At 47.8% G+C, this 18601-nt stretch overlaps 1 protein-coding gene across 4 annotated transcripts in view; it reads left to right on the forward strand.

Annotated features, from left to right (window-relative positions):
- NLRC5 (NLR family CARD domain containing 5) overlaps window positions 1–18601 on the forward strand; it is a 116081-nt gene that overhangs the window by 63780 nt on the left and 33700 nt on the right. For 3 of the 4 annotated variants that reach the window (XM_077132508.1, XM_077132507.1, XM_077132510.1), the window contains exons 16-25: window positions 1279–1368; window positions 3100–3243; window positions 3939–4007; window positions 4671–4763; window positions 5187–5270; window positions 10376–10465; window positions 11398–11442; window positions 12386–12475; window positions 13473–13556; window positions 17197–17280. In XM_077132508.1, coding sequence (XP_076988623.1) covers window positions 1279–1368; window positions 3100–3243; window positions 3939–4007; window positions 4671–4763; window positions 5187–5270; window positions 10376–10465; window positions 11398–11442; window positions 12386–12475; window positions 13473–13556; window positions 17197–17280 — 873 coding nt within the window. The remainder of the gene's footprint in view (window positions 1–1278; window positions 1369–3099; window positions 3244–3938; window positions 4008–4670; window positions 4764–5186; window positions 5271–10375; window positions 10466–11397; window positions 11443–12385; window positions 12476–13472; window positions 13557–17196; window positions 17281–18601) is intronic. The other variant, XM_077132509.1, reaches the window with a different exon arrangement.

Raw genomic sequence — 18601 nt, forward strand, 5'->3', positions numbered from 1 at the left:
CCTGACTCCAGCAAAGTTGGACTGTTTTGCCCGTGCCTGCCTTTGCCTCTGGCATAAGCCACTCTTAGTTGCAGTTACTAAAACCCCCTTGCAGCTGTTGAACCTTCAGTAGTGTTCATTGTACACCACTGGCTATCATTCCAGTTCATCCTTACATCAACACCGGGGTGGGGTGTGCCGTTACCCTGGGGCAGCAGTGGGGTATTGAGGTGGGTGTATGTTGGAGTGTTGGCTTGGGATGTTGGGGTGGGAAGTGGTATGTTAAGGTGGGGGGCTTAGTGTTGGGGTGAAAGGGTTGGTTGTTGGGGTGGAGGAATGGAAAGGAGGGCTATTGGGCTTTAGGGTGACCTGGGGTGCTGCATGGTGTTGTGGGGGTGATACTTGGGGAGGGTGTGTTGGTTCTTAGGATCAGGTGTGGGCTGGGGTGGGGTTGGACTGATGTCACAAATCCTTAGTAGGTTTGTAACCCAGGGAAAGTAATTTAACATCTCTGGACCTCAGTTTGCTCATTTATAAAATGGGATTGAATGAGCCCTGTTTTTATTTCCCGGCTGCTAAAACAAATACCATGCAATGGGTTGACTTAACAATAGGAATTTATTAACTAATGGTTTCAGAAGCTGAGAGGCTTGCTTCCTTGGGGGGGTCACTATCTAATGGTTGGCTGACAATCTTTCATGTTCCTTAACTTTTCCAAGGCAGTGCACATGGCAGCATCTTCTCCTTTCTCTTCTGGGTTCTGCTGATTTCCAGCTTCTGGCTGCTCCCTGTACCTTTTCTCCATGGCCAATCTCCTTTGCTTTTAAGGACTTCAGCCATATTGGACCAAGGCCACCCTCATTCAGCATGGGCACACCTTAGCTAATAACACCTTCAAAGGTCCTAGTTACAAACGAGTTCTCAGCCACGGGACCAAGAGTGGGACCTGAACATGCCTTTCGTGGGGGACATGATTCGCTTCCCTACAAGCCCATAAATGTATGGATGTCTTAGAACGGGGACTGGCAGTCAACACTCAGTAAACAGTGGCTATTTTACAGGTGAGGAAACTGAGGCTCGGAGAGGTTAAAAACAGTGAGTCGGTTCTTATCACTCAAGCCAGAGAATGTTATCCTCTGTGAGTGAATCAGGATCCTTTAAGAGCCCATGATTAGGGACCAGGACATCCCAAGAGTCACCTCCAGCAAGCAGCTGGGCCACAGGTGGGGCTGGAACTGTCTGGGGCTGGGGACGTAGGCCACCTGCCAGCGATGGTCACGCCCCTCTCCCTCTCTGCAGCCTCAGCGACAACGGCCTCACCATGGCTGGGGTGCACCATGTGCTGAGTGCAGCGGGCCTGAACCACACACTGGCAGAGCTCCACATCAGGTAGGCGCTCCCACTGGGCCCTCTCCCCTGCTGCCACCTAGTGCCAGCCCCAGTCCTGGTTCCTGGGCTCTCCCATCATTCTCTTTAAAGTCTTGGCGTTTTTTCTGGCCCCAGACCTTTGGGGTTTGTAGCAGATACACCAGTGCCCCCTCCCAGATTGCCTTTATCCCTCTTCCAGCTACCGCAGGTATCCCCTGCTAATAGCTGATACCTACTGGAAGAACTGTGGGGAAGGTTATACCTCCCTCCACCCTCCACCGGGGGTGGCTGGCGGCTGCTGCAGTGGGGCAATGCACGTCTTGCCTCAGGTGGAATGAACTGTGTAGTGCCCTTCACACTCCAGAGCTCCCCACGGGAGGGGCTGAGGCTCTGCCCTGCTCTGCTCCCCTCTCTCCCTTCTGTGCACGCAGCCCTTCCGTGCGTCATCTGCACAATAGGGAACCCGACCAAGACAGGTGATTTCTATAAGCCCCGGATTCAGCATTTACAGGGACCGTGTAAAGCCCGCAATTCAGTTGGGTGGTCCCTGCTTTAAATGCTCCTCAGGCGAGTACAAGGAAACCAGGGCATAGATCAGGGGACCTTGATTCACAGTTGATGTAGAGTCAGCGAGGTGGAGTCCTAGTGCATTTGGAATGACACACATTCACTTCCAGGAATCTACACCAGGGAATCACTGTGATTGTTCAAACCCAATAAGCTGCAGGGAGATTCACCTCAGTGCTGATTATAAGAGAAAAAATAATAGAAAGAACTCAAATGAGTCAAGTAGGATGCTATTTCAACTAAGTGGCCTCCAGAGAGAAACTCAATGAAATCATGAGAAATGGTGACATGGATGCAGTTTTAATATGGAGGGACCGCCAGGCTCTGTTAAGTAAACACAAAAATCGCAATTCAGAGTTTCTATAATACAGCTTTTTAAATAAACGCAAAGGTAGAGAGAATGGGATAATGTTCCCGTCAATAATTGTCAACATTTTGCCAGCTTTGCTCATCTATCCCTTGGAAAAATTATTATTATTATTTTTTTGAATCAAATTCAGGCTCTTTTGGAAAAATTATTTTTAAAAGAGAATCTCTGATATAATCCCATTTTTGTAAGAAAAATATCTCAACTGCATTCAAGGCCAAAAGACTTGAAAGACCCATACCCAAGTGTTAATTTAACATTGGCCGTTAATATGTGGAAGGGATTAGGGGTGATGATTTTTCTTTTTCTTTCTGCTTTCCAGTATTTTCTAAGTTTCCCACAGGGAGAAAGTATGGATTTTTTTAAAAGAAAAAATATACATAACATTCAATTTTTTAAAAATGAGGTTCGGGATGCCCTTTTGTAAGTAACAGCTGCACGTGGACTCTTGGTGCCTGTGCGGGTGGCAGTGACCTAGGGACGCTGGGGTGTGTATCCACAGCTGCGAGGGCTCAGAGTGCAAGAAGGAAATTTGGTCAAGGCAGGAAGGTTTCTGTCTGAGGCCGAAACCATAGAGAGGGCAGAAGTTAGGTTTGCCTTCAAAGATTGCCAGGAAGTGAGGGCTGCTCAGGCAACAGATATGTTTGTGACAGTGTTAGAAAGACTTCAGGCCCTGGAAAGCTCAGAGGAGAAAGTGCTGTCACTGGAGGCGGGGGGTGGCATCTTAGAGGCTCTTCTGGGCCAGGGTTTTAAAATAGCACAGAGCAGCAGAGACCAAATAGGTCTCTTGCCTCCTCACTCCTTTCTTCTCTCTGCAGCCTGTTGCACAAAACTGTGGTCTTCGTGTTTGCTCAGGAGCCGGAGAAGCAGGAGGGGACCCAGAAGAGGTTGGATACCAACACCCCAGCCCCACCCTGGGCCAGGGCCATCCCCTCCCTGACCTCCAGAGTTGGGCAGTGCTGGTCAGCTGCCAGGGAGACCTTGACAAATTCAAGCAGCAGTAGGAAGGGAGCAGGCTTGGCAAGGGATGCCCCCTAAAAGGGAAGGATCAAAGGGCAGGCTGACTCTCTCTTTCCTGGCTGGTACCTGAAGAGGGTCCAGGATGCAAGATGTAGAGGGCATGCTGGGGTGGAGCAGGGGTAACCAGAAAATGACTTTCTTAAACTCTTCAGCCTAAAACCAAAGTTGCCTGGCCTCTAGTTCTGATGTCTTCAGAACTTTTAGCTCCCTTTGACATGATGACCCTGTGGTAACCTCCTCTAGGGTGCTTCCTGGATTGTTCTAGACCAGCACCTAGGAAGAGGCTCAGTTCTCTGCTCTTTGGTGTCCATCCAAAGTCTGTTCTGTAGGGTCTGGACTGTTGACAGCTTGATTAGAGCTGGGGCTGACATCTCTGAATGCACTGATGGTGATGATGACGTCAGTGATAACAGCAGCCAATGTTAACTGAGCACTTACTAGGCACCAAGCACCAGGCTAAGGCAATTTACTTACATCATCCCAATGAGAGGTTAGGTGATTTGTCCAAGGTCACACAGACAGGAAGCCAAACTGAAACCAATTTAGGAGATTGGAAGGTGGAAGGAGAGGCTGAGGAAGGACTTTGGAGACATTGGATAAGGCATTCACTTAGCCTAACTTTGGTGTGTCCCTCCAGGGCTGCATTTCTTGACAGCCTCATGTTCCAGATGCCCTCTGAGCTGCCCTGGAGTTCCAGAAGGATAAGGTACAGCAATTGCCTCCAGGCTCCATGTGTGGCTTCAGCCTCCGGGCCCTTCCTTTGCTCAAAACTGGTCCCCAGGCCCCAAGCCCTAAATGCTCCCTGGAGTTGGCCATGGCCTGCTGTGTCCAGGAGTTGAATGAGGACTTCCCTGCCCAGGACTCATGGACACCACCCTCAGTCACCACACCTTCCCCAGCCCAGAGGGCCCCAAGCCCTTTAGCTCCCCAGACCTCCTCAGCTGCGAGGTTGTGGGGCTTCCAGAGGGGATGGGAGAGTTCCACCACTTCTTTCCTGACCCTGGTGCCTAGAGCAGGGCTCCCCAGCACTCTTCTTGCCCTCTTTCTTGTTCTGTATCTGTCTAAATCTCCCCGTCTGTCTGTCTCTCTCCATACCTAGTCTTGTCTGTTTGTCCTTTTCTGGTACCGTCTCTCTCTGTGTCTCTCCATCTTGGTCTCCCTTCTTCCCCGTGTCTCTGACTCATCTCTGCCTGCATGTGATGTCTTATGTTTGTGGTGTGCATTGGCCCTTCTTTGTCTATTTGCCTGTTTGCCTGGGTGCCAGATGCATTCAGTCCCTCTTCTGCAAGCTTTGCTCTCTGCCTGTGTCTGCTCCCCTCCACCAGCCGAACAGGCACGGCGTATATGGCTGTGATTCTGCTCCCTGCAGGCTGACACACTGTGGTTTCCAAGCCAAGCACCTGGAGCAGCTCTGCTACGCGCTGGGAGGAAGCTGCCACCTTGGTCGGTTGTATCACCTCGAGTGAGTGACTGCCCTCAAAGGCGGGGGTGGGGGGGGCACACTGGAGTTGGTTGGGGTCGGTGCATTATGTTTTTGTTGTTGTTGTTTTTAATATTTGGATCGGTGGTTTTTTCCCAGCTGGAGTTAGGAACCCTTTAGAGAACCTGGTGAAAGTTGCAACTCTTTCCCCCAAAATACAGGTGCCCCAACATTTGACACCCTTTAAAACTCATTCCTGACCCCTCAGGAGGACCGTGAACCCCAGGATAAGAACTCTGGGGGAGGCCCCAGTTGACCTGCAAGAGTTCTGCTAACTGAACTGGCCCTGACAGTCCAGGGCCAAGTCCCCACTTCTAAGAGAAGTTGAATGACAGAGATGGAGGGAGGCTGCTCCTGCCGAACCCCTGGCTTCCCCTAACATTTTCTCTCCCTTCCCTCTCCTAGCTTATCGGGCAATGCTCTGGGGGACCAAGGTGCTACTCTGTTGGCTCAGCTGCTCCCAGGGCTGGGCAATCTGCAGTCCTTGACGTGAGTACCTAGCTGGGCAGAGCCTCTGAGGTTTGTCCTCATCAGGATGGGGCAGGTGGAGCAGCAAACATCTGGAGCCAGGGGAGTGGGGGGGTGGGGGGAGTCTGTCCATCTCACTCTCTCTTTTACAACAATAAAGGAGATTAAAAAAAAAAAATCTTTACAAAGATTAAATCAGAAAATACATGCAAGCCAAAGGGCCCCCTAGCTCCCGCATCCTAATCCTCCTGAGTGCTTCTGGGCCAAAGTCAAAAGAGAAGGAGGCCGCAGGTCCTGGCCTCTGCCAGCTGCTAGCTGTGTGACCTTGGGCAACTTATATCACCTCTCTGAGCCTTTCTTTCCCTCAGTAAGCATAAAAGACAAAGGGTGTGACTGCTGCTTTTGGCTTCAACTTTACAAGTGCCATGGCCTGAGGTCCCTTTCTGCTCAGACAGTCTTTAATTGGGATGACTGGAAAGAAAGGAGGTAGGAAGGAAGCCTCCCAGTCGCAAGCGAATTAGTAAACAGGTTGGAGACTTTCCTGCAAATCCCCAAGTGACACCTGGGATAATCCTTAGGCCAAACCTGGTCCAGGGATGGAAGCCTCAAAAGCCAAGAGAGGCCAGCAGGCAGACGAGGGAGTGGGCAGTGGACCTGGGGGCAGAGCAGCAGGGAAGAGTAAGGACTGAGGCAAAACAGAGAGTGTTTGCCCTACCTAAAGCCAACCCTGTGTGGCCATATCAGATTTTTCAAATTAAGCCAGAACCCTGGATTTTTGTCTACAATCTCCCAATATTTTAATGTTAACGACGAATTCAAAAGTTAATAAACACTCTGCAGGCCCAGCTAAAACAGGAGTGAGAGCCAGATGCAGCCCACAGACTGTGAGTTTGAGATCGTTGCTTGGTTCAGTTCAACAGCTCCACCCACTGTCCCTCCCCTTGGTGCCACTTACTCATTGTGGGAAATGGTCAGGTTTGCACTTTCAGAGTGGAAAGCACCCTCAGTGTCTTGGATTACTGAGTTCACTGGGCTGAAGATGTTCCCTTCTCAGGGCTGGCAGTCACACAAGCCTCCAGGCTCAGAAGGGCCCCAAGTTTGGGCTTCAGTGCTCTGTGGTCACCATGGGATAATATTCTTAATTTTATCCTCAAATTTGTGTTTTGTAAGTGAAGTCTGTTGGGAAAAATGGCACAAGTGCCAGGGACTTGGAGCTTTGGTTCCTGCATACCCCCACCTCCCACTGCCTTGCTGTGACAAGTCTGGGTTGCCCACTCCCCCACCTCTGCCCCCAGCAGAGTTCTGGACATGGACAAGGGAAGGGTCAGGGTTGACCACATGTGCCCTGAGTGCCAAGTTGCAGGACAGAGGGGATCTAGACTCACACTGCTAGTATCCATATGCCCAAGGAGCATGACTTTAAATTGCAAACAAAAACACCATGACACGCCCCAATCAAGTTGGCAGAGTGAGAAACTTCAAGGCTCCATCCCCCTATGGAAGCTTTGAACAAACAGCAAAAACTGGCAGAAACATCTTTCTCAGACTCCAGAAAACAGTTAAAGGACTGCAGTAACAGGACAAGCACCCAGTGAAGAAAAAGGCTACTTAAGAGCCAAATGGCTCCCGTGTCCTATTCCAGAGGGAGCAAAGTAAACCTTGTGCACATCCTGGGAGCATGTATGTCTGGCCTAATCCATCTGGTGGATTAGGCCAAAACTTGCCCAAATCCCAAACTTTGCCCTGTCCCAAAACTTGCCCTGTGTGCAGAAGGCAGCTCACTGGTTTCTCCTACAGAATGCTGTGGGAGAATAGTCAAGTGGCTGCCTGGTGCAAAGGATTTCTAATGGTAGGACATCAGAAACTGTTTCCTAGGGAGAAAGACATTTGTAACGGGGAATTCCTAGGGCCAAACACAAATGTCCTATACCTTGGCCTGGAGCGATTCTGTAAACTCATTGTGTGTATGAGCTCTGAAGGAGAGCACCTGCTCAGGCCAATCTCAAAGGCTGGGAACGGTGTTTTCTCTTTTTCCTTCTTTTTTGACTTTGTTAACTTTTGGCATTCAAAGAAAGCTCTGTCTGAACACTGACTGAGTATAAGCTTAAGGAACAGATGCCTCTGCTAAATTCCAGTGGTAACACATCAAAATATACAGATTTCAATAAAGGATTACAAAACATACAAAGAAACAGAAAGAGATGGTTAGGTAAAGGGAGGAGATTAAAGCACCGGAAACCATTAAAGAAAAGGATCAGACCCAGAACATTACAGACAAAAACTTTTTTTTAAATGGTCCTAAATATGCTCAAAGAGCTACAGGAAAATATGGACAAAGAACTAAAGGAAATCAGGAAAATGATAGATGAATACAAAGGTAATATCAATATAGAGATGGAAATTATGAAAAGGTCTCAAACAGAGCTGAAGACCATAGCAACAGAAATTCAAAATCCCCTAAAGGGGTTCAACAGCAGATTAGAGCTGGTAGAAGAAAGAATCAGTGAACTTGAAGATTAAATAATTGAAATCATCTAGTTTGAGGAGCAGAAAGAAGAAAGAATCAGTGAACTTGAAGATTAAATAATTGAAATCATCTAGTTTGAGGAGCAGAAAGAAGAAAGAATGAAGAAAAGTGAACAGAGCCTGAGAAATCTGTGGGGCACCATCAAGCATACTAAAATACATATTGTAGGAGTCCCTGAAAGAGAAGAACAAGAGAAAGGGGCACAGAGAATATTCAAAGAAATGGTTGCAGAAAACTTCTCAAATATAATGAAGTATATGAATGTACACATCCAAGACGCTTGCGTTGGTTTGAAGCTGTGTGTGCCCTAGAAAAACATATTCTTAAAATCTAATCCATCCCTGTGATGTAAACCCATTGTTAGTAGGACCTTTTGATGAAGCCACTTCAGTTAAGGTGTGATCCAGGATGGGTCTTATCCTATTACTGGAAACCTTTATAAATGGAATGCAATTCAGACAAAGAGAGAGAACACTACAGAAGCAAGAAGCTGAAGTCAGCAAAACCCAGAAGAGAAGGGAGAGCCAGCAGATGCTACTTATGCCTTGCCACATGGCAGAAAAGCCAAGGATTGTCAGCAACTAGTCTTCAGGAAGAAAGCATTGCATTGATGATGCCTTGATTTGGACACTTTCCTGGACTTTAGCCATGAGCAATTAAATTCCCATTGTTTGAGCCAAACCATTTCATGGTATATGCTTTGAACAGCCTAGGGAACTAAAACCATGCTCAACAAACCCCAAACAAGAAAAACCCAAATAAAACCATACCACATCACGTTGTCATCAAACTGTCAAATTCTAAAGATAGAGAATCTGAAAGCTGCAAGAGAGAAACAATGTGTCACATATAAGGGAGCTTCAAGAAAATTAAACGCTGATTTCTCTTAAGAAACTGTGGAGGCATGAAGGTGGTGGGAAGACGTATTTAAAGTGCTGAAAGCAAAAACTTGCCCACCGATAATTCAATATCTGGCAAAACTGTCTTCAAAGTGAGAGTGGGATTAAGACATTCCCAGATAAACAAAAGTTGAGGGAATACGTCACCAGTAGACTGGCCTTACAAGAAATGCTAAGGGAATTCTGCAGGTTGAAAGGAAAGGATACTAGACAATTAATTGAAGCCACATGAAGTTAAGATCTCTGGTAAAGATAATGAACTGGGTAAAATAAATACAAGTAGTATTGTATTTTTGACTTGTAGCTCCACCTTTTACTTCCTAGAGAATCTGAAAGACAAATGCACAAAATGTGATGTAGATCAATGGTTTTGCACTCATATTATATAATTATGTAATTTGTGACAAGAACTACACAAAGATGGGAGGACAGAGGGACATAGGAACATATAGGAGCATAGATTGTGTATTCTATTGAACTTAAATTGGAATAAAAGCAAACAGGATTGTTATAGATTTAGAATGTTAAACTTAAACCACATGGTAACCATAAAGAAAATATCAGAAAATGTTTTCAAAGTCACAGAAAAAAGTAGAGTACAGCTTCCTGGGGGGTAGGGGATCAGGGGGGAGCAGGGCAGGGAATGAGAAGGTAATGTAAAATGAGTATAGGTTTCCGTGAAGGAAAAGTGCTAGTAATAGATAGTGGAAAGGGCCCTGCAACATAGTGATGTGACTAATCCCACCAAATAGTATGCTTGGGAAGGGTTGGGATGTGAAGATTTATGTTGCATACATGTTTCCATAATTTAAAAGGAGAAAGAACAAGAAACTGAAGAGATAATGACAATTAAATGCAAGGTGGATGGAATCTAAGAATGGAGGAGAAAAGTCTCAAAAGGACATTATTGGGACATAAGAAAAATTGGAATGTAGAATATAAACCTTTTATCGATGTTCCATTTCTTGAACTTGGTAAACGTACCTAAGGTGATTCTATAAGTGAATATACTTATTCATAGGAAATGTATGTGGAAATAATGTGTGTTCAAGTGCCGTGGTATATGCCACCTGTTTTCAAATGTTCAGAAAAGAGATAGATAGATTACATACATAGACAGGTAGATGGAAAAAATGATACTGCGAAAGAGGCAAAATGTTAAAATTAGTGAACCTGGAAGTAGGGGAGGGTATGTTGGGGTTTTCTGTATAGAGTTTGTATTATTTTTGCAGCTGTCCTGTAAGTTGAAATTATTTCAAAATAAAAAGTTAAAAAAAACCCACACATACACACTATGGCAGGTTTGAGGAAATAGCTTTTTTCCTACCTTTAAACAGGACACCCCACATTTTCATTTTGCACTAGGCCCCACCTCTCCTTTATCAGGTGGGGAAACTGAGGCAAAACTGGCCAAAAGCACTCCACAGATTCATCACAGGCCCAGGGAGCCGCTGGGGTGTTCTAATCCCAGCTCTGTCACCAGCATGCCTTGTAACTTGAGTAAGGTCCTGCCCTTTTCTGGGACTGTTTCCCCATGTGTGCAATGAGGCATTGGGAGAGGTGCTGTCTGACCACTGGGGTTGTGAGTGCCCTCTCCTGGAATCCTGGACGTGCCTCTCCTGCCCTGTGCTCTGACCACCAAGAAGATGTTTTTAAGTCCCAGGTGAGCTCTATCAGTCTTGTCTCCTGTGATTCTCCAGCCTCAGTGAGAATGACTTCTCCCTCGATGCTGTGTTCAGTTTGGCCCAGTCCTTCTCTACTCTGGAGTGGATTCTGCACTTGGACATCAGGTGAGTGTGCCTCTCTGCCACTGCCACCCACCTCACCCTCTAATTCCACAGGTCAGGCCCTCGTCTCTCATGTTTGCCATCCTTGTGAGTGGCCTTGTGCAGGGCGGGGTCCAATGAGACTGCGGTGGGTGAATGAATGAATGAATGAATGAATGAATGAATATGGCCCCCAGGGGCACTCAGATTTCTCCGAATTCACCATGGGACATAGTTCATCAATTGACTCTTACTCTCTGGATCATCTTTGGGGACTTTAAGAAAAGTGGGAGCCCCCTAATGGCCATTGGGTGCTTAGGGACCCCCTTTATTGTGGGACTGTTGGAACTGATGAGAATTTAGAAGGAAAGGCACCACCCACCAGGCAGCCCAGAGCAGGCCAGCCTCAGGTGGGGCCTTCCCTTCCACGCCTTCCCCTTTCCTTGAGGATCTCCAATCTCTGAGAGTGGGAGGTGTGATGCAGATGGGCCAGGGTTCAAATCCAGCTGTGCAACTTTGAGCAGGCCACTGATTTCTTTATGCCTTGGTTTCCTCACCTGTAAAATACTTCCTTAAAAGGCGATGCAATGGTTGCACAGCAGGCAGAATACTCACCTGCCATGCTGGAGACCTGGGCTTGATTCCCAGAGCCTGCCCAGGCCTAAATAAATAAATAAATAAATAAATAAATAGATAAATAAATGAATGAATAAATGAATGAATGAATGAATAAATACTTCCTTACCTCATGATTTTCTTATGAGAATCAAATAAGGTAACATCCGTGTTATGCTTTGTATGTGCCCTGATAAACGCCGTTGTTGTTTAATGTATTTATTTTTATATTTGCTGAGAAAGCAGCCCCCCTTCTTGATGGGCCAGCCTGATCGCTTGCCACCCCCCGGGAAGCAGGCCCTTTGTCCTTTCTTAGGCTGCTGCCTCCTTTCTGCTTTCAGCTTAGCAAGCCAGTTCGTCCTTCTGACAGGTGACAAAAGAGGCAGGTGAGGAGAGGGTCTCTGGGGGGTGGGGGGCTCCCCTCCGCTTCTGGCCCCCATTTCCTATAGACGCCCCCCCCCCCATGCTGACCACTGTTAGCCCTGGAGTAGCCACTCGGGGCTGGCGCACTAGAATGAACTAACATCTAGGTAAACTGTCCCACTCCCCTAAACTTCCCAGTCATCTTAAATCTTTTTGGAAAAAGGCGATGCTCTTGAGTGGGAGGAAGGAGTTGATGGGTATTGCTGGAGCTGAGCAGATGCTAGCAGATTGCTGCTCTCGGGGAGTGCAGGGGGAAATGTTTTTTCTGCAGCTCAGGGACTTTTGCAGACTTGTGACCTCATATGAGTCACTGCCCTTTCACACTCTGAGTATCACATTTCAGAAGTGCTTGGAAGAAAAATGTTTCACATCTTTGCAATAAACAAAAATTCTTCAGAGATGTTCCAGCTGCCCCCTGGTGGCCCCAGGCACCCTGTCGACTTGGGAGGGCTGGAAGCACAAAGGAGGCCCTAACGTGGGGCCAGGGGGGCAGAGGCAGTGCACAGCTGAGGTGTAGGAATGACACGTGGGAAAAAGCACGGCTATGCCAGGTGGGCTGTCTGAAGCCAGAAGTGGCTCATAGCCGAGGTGGTCTTACTTTCCCAGCTAGGGTCTCTGTTTCTCGGGACCCTCTGGGTTCTTGAGGCCAGAAGAACAGGGTCTCTGGCCTGGCTCCCCATCCCTCGACCTGGTCAGATTCTGCTCCACCTTGCCAGGTGGGAGCTGCTAGCTTCCCTCACTCTGCCAGCTTCCCCTCTCTGGACCTCAGTTGCCCCGTTTGTCCAATGAGAGGCTGGATCTAGTGACTTGACCGTCTCTAGGACCCTTTCTGGCCCTGACTTCTGAGTCTAGGATTCCAACGCCAAGGATTTTTCTTGCCTTTCAAAATGGTCTCCCCATTCCAAGGGATACATTGGCTGATGGATCTTTGCCACAGTTCCCCGCTGGAGCCCAGTTCTTGGGGTTTGATCGGCGCTGTGTCCCCAGGAGCTTTTGGTATGATCCTATCCACTTGCTGTTTGGGGGTAACCACAATGGGGAGTGTCAGGCAGTCATCAGCTCCAGCTCTCTCTTTAGATCTGTTTCTCTAACGAGAGCCTGGGAGTGGCAGGGGGCTGAGGGCTGGTGGTTGGGGTAGAGGGAAAGAGAGAATTGGACAGAAGGGAAAAGAAAGAAGGCTGAGAGAGACCTGGCGGGGGGCTGCTATATCTCTGAAGGAACATGACAACCTGGCTATGAACTGTCTTCTGCTTTGGGAATTCCTATTTTTTAGAAAGAAAATGGCCTCCCTCCCCAAATGTCCTAACTACCTACAAGAAAAGTTAGAGCTTGGAAAGAAAGGCAAACTCCCTTTGCTTGAGTCCGGAGACTTCCCAGTTCTGCTGTGAGGGGCCTCAGTCTCCTCACCAGAGAAGGAAGACACCCAAGCTGGGGTCTGAATAGGATTATCGAGAAGAGAAGAGGACAGTGTGTCCCAGTCAGGGGAATGGCATGTGCAAAGGCCCTGAGGCATGAAAACTTGGCTCTTTGGAAGCATTTTTGGTGTGGCTGGAGCACAGATGAGGGAGAGTGAAGCCATGGACAGGCATTTAGCTTTTAGACTAAAGGTAATAGAGAGTTTTAAGCAGAGGAGATTCCTGGTCAGATCTGCACTGTGCAAAGATGAGACAGTTGCAGGATGGAGAAGGATTGTAGGGAGGCAAGGGTGGAAGCTTGGAGGGTGTCAGAGTGATTGAGGTGAGTGATAATGGGGCCCGGACCCAGCACGGGCAGTAGAGAGGACTTGGACGAGAGCAGCTGGGCACTCAGGGGACCCTTTCTGTCGCTGTTAGAGGTTTTGGAGGAGGAACTTGGAAGAGGGGGCAGTGCCCCGCGTTGGGAGGAAAGAGCCTGCAGACTGGGGAGGAGGGCTGTTGGAGGAGAAGAGCCTGGGGGCCAGATAGGGGTCTTGGGCCCTCTCTGATCCCCTGCCCTGCTCACTGCTCCTTTTCAGCCTCCAGGAGTGTCAGCTGGAGCCCCAGAGCCTCAGCCGCCTCTGCCAGACCTTGGAGAAGTGCCCAGGGCCCCTGGAAGTTAAGTGAGTAGCCAAGACAGGACCCCAGAGGGCACGCCAGACTCACTGGCCTACTCCAAGAGTTCCCTGACTTATTGGTAGAAGGTTGGTTGTCTCCCAGTAGTGCCCAGCCCCAGGGAGGTACTGGCTTCTCCCAGCTTCCTTCTCTGCAAAGTAGATGGCCAGCCTTTCTCTTTGTGGTCATTATTGTGACTTTTATTATAATAATTAACTTAAAATAAAGGTATTCAAGACAAAGCTACCTCCCCTAAACGATTAAAAGAATCCTGTCATCTATCTGCATGATCTACTTCTTGTCCATTTGCATATTTTTACCTACTTGCATTCAGAGATGAGGCACAGCCTGCAGTTTGGCCTGACCTCAGACCAAATGTATTTTCCCACTTTGCTAATCTTTTTGTCTTGCTTTGCTGCTCCCATCTCCAATGCCCTTCCAGCCCTTCCAACAAAATAATTCAGTTGACCTCCAGGCATATGTCATCCTTCTATGCCTTTTCCCAAGTCCAGGCACATATATATATATATAGACATAGAGAGAGACACTGACATTGTTTCGAAGACTTGGCGCTCACCCTGTACATTCTCTGCGACTAACATGTCTCCTAACCGTACGAAGTGGCTTTCCCTGAATGTCAAGACACGTGGCTCCAGTTAGTTGTTTAATAAACTATTTCAGAATAAATTCAGACATGATTTACAGAAAAGTTGCAGAGAGAGTTCCCATATCCCCCTTGCCCAGTCTGCCCAGTTTCCCCTGTTGTTAACATTTTGCATAAGTGTGGTCATTTGTCACAACTAAGAAACCAACAGTGGTTCTTTGCTATTGACCAAACTCCCAACTTGATTTGGATGGCGCCACTTTTTCCACTGCTGCCCAGGATCCTGTCCACGACTGTGCACTGCATTAGGTCCTCATGCTTGTTTCGCCTTCCCTGGTCTGTGGCGGTTTCTCATTCTTTCCTTGTTTTCATGACCTTGGCAGTGGTGAGGATGGCTGGTCGGGTCGTTTGGAGGAGGACCCTCAACTGGGTTTGTCTGATGTTCTCCTGGATAGAGGGGGGCTATGGTTTTGGGGGAAGAATGGCAAAGAGGTCAGGTGCCCTTCTCAAATATGCATCATGTCCGGGATCCATGCTGTCAACACTGATGATTAGACCCTGACCTGACCAATGGGGGCGTTGCCAGGTCTCCCCACTGTGAGGTTACTCTTAATTTACAGGGTTCCCATGTGGAACGATGGAAATGTTTTGGTAATGGATGGTGGTGATGGTAACCCAGCATTGTGAACTTAATTAACAGCCTAAAATATGGGTCTGAATATGGTTGAAGGGGGGAAATGTTAGATTATATAAATGGTAACAATGGAACTAAAAATTAAAAAATCCTTGGAATTGCACCACACAATGAGGCCTAAATTAAACTGTGGACTATAGTTACTAGTACAATTATTAAAATGTGCTTCCATTAATTATAACAAATATTCCTTACCAATGCAAGGTGCTTATTATAGGGTGATATATGGGAAACATGTATTTTTTGCATGATTGTTCTGTAAACCCATAACTTCTCTAATAAAGAAAAAAAAATCTTTTATTATGGAGGTTCCTAAGCAAAATAAAAGTAGAGAGGACGGTCTGATGGACCCTTACCACCCACCTCAATAGTTATCACCTCATGGCCCCAACAAACATACAACACACACACACACACACACACACACACACACACACACACACACTCACATATTGAATTATTTGAAGCAAATTCCCAGATCTTTATAATTTCATCTATGCATATTTTAGTATGCATAGCTAAAGATAAGAATGCTCTAGTTTTCAGCATAACCACAAAACCATTATCAAACCTAAAATAGTAACAATAATTCCTTAAAATCATCAAATATGCAGTCAGTGTTCGGTTTTCCCCTATTGTCTGGCGTGTATTTTTTGCAGCGTGCTTGCATATGCAGGCCCCTCGATGCTAACCCCCCATGGTGTGGATGTGCCGTGGGGATTTAGCCACCCGCCTCTACCCGCCTCTGCACCTAGATGGACCTGCAGGCCGAGGCAGGTTTTTTTTGTTCGTTTTTTGTTTGTTTGTTTTTTTAGCACTTTAGGCACTACTGCGATAAGCTCCCTTCCATTAGTTAATATGCTGATCACCTACTGTATACCAAACACTGGCCAGGACCTGGGGGACACAGGATTACTGGGAGGGGGTGCAGCCCTCTGGGGCTCAGAGTCTGCAGTGAGTACATAAGCAGCCCACGGGGCAATGCGCTTGCGTGGAGGTCTGATGCCCCCCCCTTCAGCTGTGGTTGGAGGAAGAGAGATAATGAGTGTGAAAGTGCTTTGTTGAGTCTCACTGCTGTGACCCCGTGTAGGATTATTGTCGTCAAGGTATTTAATGCTAAAGTCTGGCTGTCAGCCTGAGATTCTCCTGGGAATCTTCCCTGGCAAATGCCAGGGAAGGTAGTGGGGCTCTGGCCTCCTCCCCAAATTCAATCATGGCATGTCCACTTCTGGGTGGGATGTTGTTATGGGTAAAGAAAGGTTCTGTTGCTGAAAATAGGTCCATAAACCCTTCTTTACCCATCCAGAGGCCACCAGCACTGAGTATTTGGTGTCTGGTGGGAAGCCACGGGGTAGGAGTTTGCAGATGGGGCGCCCCTCAGTGAAGGCCCCTGTTCTGCCTGAGCCTCGGCGCCCCAGTCCCAGCCCTGGGGGCAGAGGAGGTAGACTTGAGCCAGCGGCTTGGTCTCGGGCAGAGATCCCAGCACTGGGCCTCCAGCTCCAGACCCAAAGGCCGCCCCTTCCCTCTGCACCCCTCCTCCAAGCTGGGTCCCTGTCCCCTCCTCCCAAACCAGAGAAGGAAACAGTGGAGGTGAGTTGGGGTTCCTGGAGGTCTCAGTGAGTGCGAGGTCAACCGGCAGGGGCACGGGCACAGGAAGGAGAGGAAAGAGGAGGTGTGGAGGGCAGAGGGGAAAAGGCAGTGAGAAAATACTGTTCTTTGGGACTTTGGCTTCTTCATAGTGGGGAGGGGCTGTATGCAAATCCCAGGACACTTAAGAGACTGGTTGTCCTGGTCTTCCAGTTACAGCAGAGACCAAAAGGTGGGAATCTGGAATGTCTTCTAAGGGCACCAGGTTCTGATGAATTATCTGGAGAAGGGATGAGCTGGTTGGCCTGGTTAAGGAGCAGAGGCCTTGGCTACCCCACATATCTCCTTTACTGACCTGAATTTCCACTATTCTACCTACCATTTGGGGTAAAGGTGGAATTTTTTTTGTAAAAGTGTATTCTGCAGAACACTAATCTTCATGACCCTCAAAATAATAATCATGCTTGGACATTTAGTTTGGGAAAAGAGTCTCTTATATCCCCATTGGGAATTCACAGTGCACAGCAGCTTATTAAAGGCTCTGAGAAGCCCCACAGAAAAGAACGCTATTTAATTTTTCCAAACTTTGATGCATTTTAAAATGTAAATGACCTTCCTCTTCTCCCACCACCAATGGTATCTCAAGGGTCCAGTGCTCGAAGGGGATTTGGGGGCAATGCTGGCTTAGGACCCATTTCCGGAAGGCTCTGGGTGTGAAGCCACATTCCCAGCTTTCCCCTCATCCGGATGCTTTGTTTCTCAGATTGTCCTGTGAGATCCTGAGTGACCAGAGCCTGGAGACCCTTCTGCTCTGTTTACCCCGGCTACCCCAGCTGAGCCTGCTGCAGTAAGACCTGGTGTTCTCCCATGGGTGCAGGGCTGAGGTGCCTCACTGCAAAGCCATCTGTCCCCCAACCCCCTTCCTTCTTTCCTTGGGTGGTTTCATCTGGCACAACTGGGGGCTCCAGCTAGCTTCCAGCTCTACCCTAATGCTTCTTCAACCTTGGGGAGAGTTATTTGACTCCTCTGGGCCTCAGTTTCCTCATCTGGCAAATGGGATCAATATTCCCTGACCCCTCTCTGCACCCACCGCCCCCTCCCCCAACACACGCACACACAGGGTTAGGACTCAGACAAGACCATGGCTCTAGATGCACTTTGAAGATTGTAAGACCTGTGACAAATGGGCTATCATGCTTTCCCCCACCCACGGAAAGATCACCCACCCTAGAAAGAGGTTGCTCGTGTGGATGTCACAGCTTTTTAAAGGCCACCATCCAACTCTGTAAAGGGGGATTTTAAGCAGTGACCCCAAAATATTTAGAACTCTTATTTTCTAATTTCTGTTCAGATTGGTTAGAATTTAGAAAGGATTTACTTTAAATATTCTTCCAGAAGGGGTGAGGAGTGGGGAGAGCAGCTGCAGCTGAGATGGAAAACTACCACTGGAAATTAAAAGCTAATATTAATAGCATCAACATAGCGAATGCTGAGCATCTCTGGGATGCCTAAGAGAGCTCGCATCACATCCAGGACCTCGCTTATTCCCATGTCTCACTTATGGGGAGAGAGGAAGGACAGGAGGACAAGTGAGATGTTTCTGAGATGGGGAAGAGAAGCAGAGCTCACACCCACCCACGAGACCCACCGTGGGGGTCACTTGGCAGGAGTGGCTCCTTTGGATACAAAATGTGGCAGGGTAAAATGAAACAGATGGGAAATCTCAGAGCAGAGAGGGGCTTTTCTATGTCTATGTCACACAGCATCAGCCCCCAACTCTTCTCTATCTTGGGAAGGGGGTGGACAGCCTGGTCGTGGGTGGCCAACCTCACCCTCACCAGGGTTTATACTTTGGTTTACATTGACCCATGTTGCTTGTGCACCTACTATGTGCCAAGCACTGTTTTGAAGTACTGGAGACACAGCATAGAAAAAAAAATCCAACTAGGTGCTTGTCTTCTTGGGGCTTCCCTTGTAGTAGGAGGAGTTGGACAATAAGCAAGTTAAAAGCAAATCAGATGAATGATGAATCCAGATGGGGATAAGGTATTTTTCCAGGTGATGTGGTGGTGAGTTGCTGGAGAAGTGAATTAGACAATTGCAGGGGTGGTCAGTGAAGGCTCTGAGGATGGATGCCAGGCTATAACGTAGAGAAGGAGAAGGAGCCA

The sequence above is a fragment of the Tamandua tetradactyla genome, chromosome 16, assembly GCF_023851605.1.
Source record: "Tamandua tetradactyla isolate mTamTet1 chromosome 16, mTamTet1.pri, whole genome shotgun sequence".
NCBI lineage: Eukaryota > Metazoa > Chordata > Mammalia > Pilosa > Myrmecophagidae > Tamandua > Tamandua tetradactyla.